The sequence below is a fragment of the Aphidius gifuensis genome, linkage group LG1 (genome assembly GCF_014905175.1).
Source record: "Aphidius gifuensis isolate YNYX2018 linkage group LG1, ASM1490517v1, whole genome shotgun sequence".
Lineage (NCBI taxonomy): Eukaryota > Metazoa > Arthropoda > Insecta > Hymenoptera > Braconidae > Aphidius > Aphidius gifuensis.
The window spans coordinates 1,568,519-1,577,580 of NC_057788.1; the positions used below are offsets into that span (position 1 = coordinate 1,568,519).

Below are 9,062 nucleotides of genomic sequence, written 5' to 3' on the forward strand. Positions count from 1 at the left end.
GTTATCTTGATTCTTGGTTAATTAACATGAGGTCATCGTCATTAACAACTTTCACCACTGAAACGCAATAAAACTCGGTCAATAGTATTATGTTTTATTTTATCATATGACGTATTAAATTTAATCAATTATTATCAAAATATAATATTAAATAATAATCTATTAATAATATCATTATTTATTTATACAACTTGTCTCAATTTTATCTTTCAAACTAAATTTTTAAAAATATATTCTACATGTTTTTTTGTAAATTGCGTAAATTGTTAAAATGATAAACAAGCTATTAATAATAAATAAATAGAAAAACAGTTTAAACAATGACGTTATAGGGTTCAAAGATAATTACAAAACAACTTCAATGTTTTCTTCTTCTTCAGGGTACATACCTCAGGCAATAAATTATTGTGGAAGTTTTAACTAACAATTATGGAAATCAGAAAGGAAGTAGATAATCATCTTTTTTCTTGATCATCAATAAAAAATAAAAATTTAATAAATATTATACTGTAGTTAAAAAAAAAACGACTCAATTTTACTTTTTTTATTTAGAAAATCTGTTGAAGAAATAATTTTTTTAAAAGATTTTTAATTTTTTTTTTTTATATTTTTGATGGAAGATGAAAATTCCATGCTTTTTCTGTTGATATTTCTTGGCTTGTTAGTGACTCGAGTGCTTTAACACCTAAAATAAATAAAAATAAATAAAAAAATTATTTTTAATTGAAAAAAAATAAACGTAAATAAATATATAAGGAATTGTATGAAATAATAAAAGGTATTGTTTCATAAAATTGTAATAATAAAAAGTGACTCACAGCCAGTATTGATGTACTCATCGATTGGTCCTTTGATAATTGAAGCAGGAATAGCCATATTAAGCTTTGGATAAAGTGTTGTTGATGTTATGACATTACAAACAATGATACCAAGTAATTCACCAGTTGATGGACGAACAATAGGTCCACCACTAGCACCACTTTGTACACAACAGGTGGTTTGTATCATATTTATTGATACACTTGATATATTACCACGTGTTATTGTTGGTAATGTTGATGAAAAAAATGGAAAACCAGCAGCAATAACTGTTTCACCTTCAACATAAAATAAATAACAATATAAAAAAAAAACTAATTCAACTATTTTTACCTTTTTTAGCATTGTCATTGGCAATTGTCAATGATCTCAACGTGGGATCTATGACACTTGAATCAATATTTAACACAGCAATATCATATGGCAATCCATTTGGTGTACGATAAATTAATTTTGCCCAAATATTTTTTTTAATTATTGTTTTATCATCATGGAGAACAACTTTAATACGTTGTTCAGGTGCCTAATAAATATTATTTTTATTTTATAGTTATTTAATTTTTATATATTTATTTTTGTTATTTTACGTACTTGACTGACAACATGTGAACATGTTAATATTGTTCCTGTTTTTTTATCTAATAAAATTCCACTTCCCCATTCAGCACCACATCTTATTAGCACAACATTTTTATCTAAAATTTCTAAAAACAATTATTTAATTATTTAGCTTATAATTTTTATTTTTTTTTTGTTAAATTTAATATTTACCAGATAATTGGATATCTTTATTATCAATAAATTTTTTTTGTATTATATCTTTTTTTTTGTAATTTAAAATTGTTGATAAACAAATTGTTAGACACGCGACAAGAGTGTATTCAACCCACTCACCACGACACCAGCTCATTGGAGCAATCACAATTCCAAAAAAAAAATTTTTTCTAAAAGTAAATAATAGCATCATCAGTGCTTCTATTGACATGATAAATTATTTTTTATTTAATGTTATTTTATTGTTGAATTTCCTACTTATTTTTTATGACGTAAACAGGACCACCTTCGCATCCAGGAACAGCCGTTGCGTCTGTTAGCACAAGACATTGTTGTATACCCAAAATGTTGCTGGCAATACCACATGATATTGAATCGATAAATACTGGATTACCAAATGGAGTTGATTCAATTAATATATTATCACCTTTATTTGGCTGATCAATCATCAAACATGTACTCAATAAATTATTCAAACAGCTATTAATATAATTAACATTTATCTTTTGAATATCTTGGGGAATATCTATGGAAATTATTAAAAAACATGATAATAATATTTTATCAATGCTATTATATTTTTCACTGAATTTCCAACTGTTAAATAATGTATCAATTGTATCAGCAAGCAATGGACAACGCCATGTGTATATTATTTCACCTATTTTTTCATTTATATTATTATTGCTTTGCAAATTTTTTATTGGTGACATTATACGTACACGTAAATCGTCATTGGTAATGTTTAATAATTCATTGGGTTTTATATTTTTAATGAATTCAAGTAAATTATTATTTTTATGGAGTTTTGATTTTAACAATATTCCATTTGTTAAAATTATATTGTGAGCTATTTTAATACCGGAAGTACCCTGTATTTCGCTGGCACTGCCTTCCGAGAAACTGATTGAGACACTCGTGGGATCCATTATTATTTTTCTTATTTTATTTTTTTTTTTTTATCTCTGTAAAATATTTAAAATAATATGAATTAATAAATTGTTGGTGAAGATTTAGTATATATTTTTTTATATTTAATTTTTTATGCTGAAAATAAAATTTGATTAGTTGACTGTTAGTTAATTAATTAATTAAATTATTAACAATTGATTAATAAAATAATTATTTTATTTTTGTGATTTTCTATGTCGAAAAATATGATGTAGATAATTTTATTTTTAAAAAAATGAGGGAGTTATTTTATAATTAATTAATTGATTGAAATAAATAAATTTTATTCCTAACTGTTTAACTTGAATAATAATATATTATTTATATACTTAAAAAAATCTATTTATGAATTATTAAAAATAGAAAAACCCCGTAAAAATTCTGCATATTTTTTGGATAATTTAATTTTACCTAAAATATTTTTTCAATCAAAATTATAACAGTGTTTCAACAGCTATCAAAGCTAATTCTTTAAATAAAAAATAAAAATTGAAAAACTAAAAATTTAGAACAAAAAAAAATTAAAAACATAGCAGTTTCTATGAAACAGCTATTTAAAATTTTTTAATTCAACAAAATTATTATGATAAAATGATTTTTATTATTTTATTTTTAACATATTTCATTGAATTTTGTTTATTATTTTTTTATTTTCAATACAAACATTTGTACAGATATATATTCAAACTGAAGAAAATAATTATCAATGTGTATTATTAATATTTAAAAAATGAAAAAAAATAAAATATTTGTTATTGTATACGCAATTGATTTACAATATATTATCAATACAAACATGTTGTAATACGAAAGATATTAATTTTCTTGGGTGTATTTAAAATGAGATCACAGTATTATCATATTATTCCAAGTGACGTTGAATGACTATGCATATTGTTATCAACATTATGAATGAGTAAACAAACGTAATTTATTTAAAAAAAAAACACCTAAAAACACACCACAAATTTAACAAAAAAAAAAATAAATTTAATTAAAAAAATTCCTACATAAATTTAAAACACGTGTCAAAATAATTCAATCCCAAAATTCATTAATCATCAATTAAAAAAATTGAAAAAAAATTACCATTATTTTATTCATTCAAATTAAAAAAAAAATATAATTTTTCTATTTTTTTTTAGCTTAAACAAGGAAATATCAACAAGGACATTTCGATTATAATTGCATACACGAGCATAAAAATTTCTGACGTAAATATCAAGTTTTTTTTTTCTATTTCTCGTATGTTATTTATATTTTTTTTCTATCATTTTAATCATGACAAAAATAGAGCAATCTTAATAATTTTTTGTTATAAATGATAGTTATTTAAATTGCCTTGGTATTTTTTTCTTTCATCTTTTCACTATCCCTTTATTTATTTCATTATTTTTCCCTTACTTTTTCTTTTTTTTTTGCATGTGTCTTATTTTTTTTTATGACAGTTATTTAAATTAGCAAGCATTGAGTCAAGATAGGTCAACATACACACGTTCCTTCAAATCATATTTTTTTTTTATTTCTATTTCTTTAGATTTTTCCTCGTGTCTTTGCTATATTTTTTTTTTTTTCTTCTTTTACTATCCCTTTATATTTATTTCATTCTTTTTTATTATTATTTCTTTATGATCATTATTATTTTTTTATATAGATACGCATGTACACTTGCCACATTTTTTTTTTTTTATTTTTCTTATCTTGGTTTTTTTTTTTTTTCATTCAATGTGAAGTGTGTGTTATAAATAGCCATGCGTCACTTATTCGTCGAATGGCAAAATGTGGGATTACGTTGTGGATAATTAGAGGCCAGCAATGAATAAAATAAAAATACAAAGTTTCTGTGTGGCATGAGGATGCTGCTTTGAGTATTCGCGGAAAAAATTTCTGACTTTTTCATTTTTTAAACTATTTTCATCATTATTTTAAATATTCAAAAGAAATTTGTCTATTTTGCTAACGAAAAAAAATATCAATTTACCTTGGTATTTTTTAATTTTTACAATAACTATTCTATCAAAAAAAGACAAACAATTATTTTTCAAAAAAACAAACAATAATTGTTTATAATTAATAGATAATATTTTTAAAAAATATTAATAATTATTACATTAAAATAATTAAATAGAAACTTTTTTTTTTTAAATTAAATAATGATGAAAAATTACAGGTTAATATACTTTTATATATAAAACTACTAGTAGTTTACTGACTATTCAAGCTGAACTAGTTTTTATTTTTTTTTTTCAATGATTCCTTTTTTTATTTATATATATATTTATAAAGGAAAAAAACAGCAAGTACTTGGCAGACCGTTTGGCACCTTCCTTTTTATCATCATCATCATCATCAAGTTTATCCATCAACTTGTTCAACTTTATTCAACATCTAACATGAAAATTCAAGACAACACTCTGTCTCACTTAGTAACATAATCATTATTATTTTAAATATATATTTTCTTGTTTATTTTAAAAATGGCAAACGTTGTTGAATTAACAACAAGATTTTTGTTTGTTGAATATACACAAGCATACTTGTTACTTGTAAATATAAACACACATTTATAAAGCAAAAAGAAAATATATAAAATTTATATACAAGTACAAATGGTATATTGGTATCAGTAATGATCAGAAAAACGTCCCAACGACAACCATATATACTTGTTGAAGGCGTTGAAAAACCTTGAGACAACCACATATGAATCAAGTAGTAAAATAAACGTCAAGTCAGCCTTGAAATATATCAAAAATTAAAATTAAAAAATTAATATATATAATAATAATAATATGTGTTTTTAAATTATTTATTTATTAATTTTTTTTTTTAATTAAAATCAATTGCTTTAATCATCAGTTAATTTATACATTTAATTTTTATATAAAATAATCAATTAATAATATTAATACGAGGATAAATATATACTGTGTATTTTGCAGAAGGACAAATATATTTTTTTTTTTTTTTCATTATTACTCTATTGATTTGTTGGTATTATTATTGATTTTTTTTTTTAAATTAAAAATTATAATTTTATATATTTCTTTTTGTGAAATTTTTTTTTTAGAATTTATTTGTTTGTTTTATTGAAAAGTTTGAGGATTTTGGGTAGTTTATAAATAATGATAATAGATCATTAAAGATAAATTAATTTTGTTAATTTGGAGATAGTTTTATTGATGTTAAAAAATTCTTTTTATGTTTATTTTAAATTTAAAAAAACAAACGCTCTTTCTTATTTATTTTTTTAATGATAAATTAAACAATTATATTTTTTTTAATTATTATAGAAAATAGACATAATAAATAAATTAAAATATATTGAGGACAGAGGGGATCTGTTGATTTACAGGTGCGACAACATTTAATCTCAGTGAAAAATCTCATGCGACATCTCAAACGAACGGAAAAGGAAGTAGTAAACTTGTATAAATGTTTACATATATATTCATGTTATCAAAGTTAAGCCATTTACATAATTGTCAAGAAAAAAAATAACAATAATATTATTATTAATAATTATCAAAGAAAATGAATAAATAAATTTTAAAAAAATTAATAATAACTTGATAAGATACATAAATGAGTGGTTAAAAAAAAATAAATTAATTGATGAAAATAAATAAAATTATTATGCTGGTAAGTGTATAAAAAATTTTTACATATCATCAGTTGCAGTTAGTTGGGTTCTTGTTAGGCATTCGCAAACTTGCTAGACAGCGTGGCAGCAACTTGAGACACGCCTCATTCACTTCTGCACTATGCAACACACAACTCCAATAAATAAATAAATAATAGTATACTGAATAAAAAAAAGAATAAAAAAAAAAAAAAGATAGAAATATTTTTAAAAAAAAAATATAAATAATCAGGGAGGTATATATATTCTGGTACGCCAACTGGTTGCAACAAGTTAGAGGCGGGTAAATATGTAGCTCGATGGCGCGTTAAATATTCCACGTTCAAATTCCGTGCGCGGAAATTCCATTGATTTGCAATAAACTTGTATGCATAAGACGAAGAAAGACTGCATATACGACGAGTAGGCATGAAAATGGAGTCATGCATGCCATGATGTAAAATAAAAAAAAATGTTGAATAAAAAAAAAAAAGATAAAAATATGTGAACACTTACCGCGACGATAGACAGCGTGGCAGCAGCCGCGAGCGCGATGAATAAAAATAAATAAATAAAAAATAATATGAAAAAAAACTTGATGGAGGAAAAAAAAAGATTTAAAAAAAAATCTCACGTATAGAACAAGTTGAATATGTTTTTTTTTTTTTTTTTATACATGCGGATAAATGTAATCGAGCAACCGACGCGTTTTGCATCCAAGTAATCAGTTGGATTAATGCCCGAAGGACAGTTGATCATGTACACAATGTAAATATATATTTTGTGGATTAATAAATACTTTATATAAAATATAATTAATTATAAAAATATTAATAATTATTATTGTAAATATATTTACAAATTAAAATATTAAAATTGTTTTGTAAAAATAGAAAAAAAATTTAATTTTTTATTTTTTTTCTATTAATTACTTTAATAGTTTTTATTTAATTTTTTATTTATAAAATTTATTTTTTATATTAATCAGTTTATTAGACTGATGTTTAAAATGAATAAACAATAAAAAAATAATTATTTAATTGAGAAAAATAAGAAAGAATAATTTACAAAAAAATGAATAGACAGTATAAAAATTAATCAAAATTAAAAATAAAAAACCATAACAATACGGAAGTTTAGACAAAATTTAAAAAGGATAATATTGTGCTACATCCGTCCTCAGATATATATCTGATATAAATCTTATATATTCGCATTTTCTATATGTATAATCGAAACTTAATCTTAGCGAGAAACAACTCTCGAATGTTTCCCACGATCTTGCTACTGATATTGGGTATTATAATGCTCAAGATATTTAGTAGAACCAACTAAAAATAATACAACTAAAACAACAACAACAAATAAATAAAATCAACCAAACTTGTGGTAAAATAATTTGACAAGTAAATAATGATACAATATATATATTTTTTCACTGCAGGGTGAAAGTTAAATATTACAATTTCTAATTTTGGTAAAACATTGATGCCATTAAATTCAATAAACATATTTAGATTGAAAATTAAACATAAAAATACGCAATTTAAAATATTTATATTCTTTTTTTTTTTTTTGCAAATTAGAATATACTTTTCAGTGTGACTACTTCAACAATGTGACAAGAATTGGAAAGGTGTATTGACGTGACAAGAATGAGGATTTCACGCGAGTCACTTGGGAATTTAAGTGAAATCGAGAAAAAAAAAAACATTTATATGAAAAAAATTGAACGAGAACATTCTCTTTATTTAAAAAAAAAAAAAAATACAAACATAATTTAATTTATTTTTGATTTTATAAAATAAATAAATAAATAAATCAAATAAAAGATGGAAAAATTGATAGAATATTTCACCCTTAATACGCAAAAAATTATAAAATAAAAAAACAAAAAAATTTAATTCATTATTATATAATACAATATAAAATTTAAAAATAAATAAATAAACAAAATAGGGGATGAAAAAAAATATGCAAAACCCTCAACAACATAGTAAACAAAAAAAATGTAAAAAAAAAAAGAAATTTATATTATTTTTAGTATTATAAAATTTGAAATTAAATAAGTTAATAAAATAATTATTTTAAGGGATGAAAAAAAAATTATATTACTCTTAATAACACACGTTTTATGTCACATTTGAATTAAAAAATAATAGTATGTACATACATCAAAGATAATAAAAAGTAATAAATTTAAAAAAAAAATGAACAAAAAAATTTAATTCATTAATAATGCAATATAAATGCAATATAAATTAAAAATAAATAAATAAACAAAATAGGGGATGAAAAAAAAATATGCAAAACCCTCAATAACACAAAAAAAAGGAATTTGTATTATTTTTAGTTTTATAAAATTTGAAATTAAATAAGTTAATAAAATAATTATTTTAAGGGATGAAAAAAAAATTATATTACTCTTAATAACACACGTTTCATGTCACATTTGAATTAAAAAATAATACTATGTAAATACATCAAAGATAATAAAAAGTAATAAATTAAAAAAAAAAATTCCAAGATGTCATACACGCGACAGAGGTTATTGTGAGGATTGCCGGGTATCCATTTGTGCAAATAAAAAAAAAAATAAAGTCAATGTACAAGACATGGTTACAACTGGGTCGTTGAATGTAATAATTTGAGAATTGTTCTGTCGAAGGACAAGGTTTATAACATTTAAAATAAATTAAAATATGAAATAAGGTAAAATAAATTTCACAATGTGAAAAAAAAAAAAAAAATATGTAAATGTTTTCTGTAGTTCATGACAATGCACAGCGTGCAACAAGTTTTCAGCACATATGTAAAATATGTAGTACTGTGATTCCCAGAGCTCTGGTATTATCCAAAATAATAAAAAATTTATTTTCCAAGTGACAATTTTCAC

At 22.2% G+C, this 9,062-nt stretch overlaps 1 protein-coding gene across 1 annotated transcript in view; it reads right to left on the reverse strand.

Moving 5' to 3' along the window:
• Positions 1–248: 248 nt before the first annotated feature.
• The window catches only part of LOC122860810 (peroxisomal leader peptide-processing protease), a 38,192-nt gene continuing 29,378 nt past the window's right edge, over positions 249–9,062 (reverse strand). Inside the window, exons 3-8 of the mRNA XM_044164806.1 lie at positions 1,852–2,558; positions 1,591–1,763; positions 1,411–1,523; positions 1,153–1,342; positions 819–1,097; positions 249–685 (exon numbers count right to left, since the gene is read on the reverse strand). Of these exons, the coding sequence (XP_044020741.1) occupies positions 603–685; positions 819–1,097; positions 1,153–1,342; positions 1,411–1,523; positions 1,591–1,763; positions 1,852–2,522 (1,509 nt within the window). The 5' untranslated portion in view covers positions 2,523–2,558 and the 3' untranslated portion in view covers positions 249–602. The remainder of the gene's footprint in view (positions 686–818; positions 1,098–1,152; positions 1,343–1,410; positions 1,524–1,590; positions 1,764–1,851; positions 2,559–9,062) is intronic.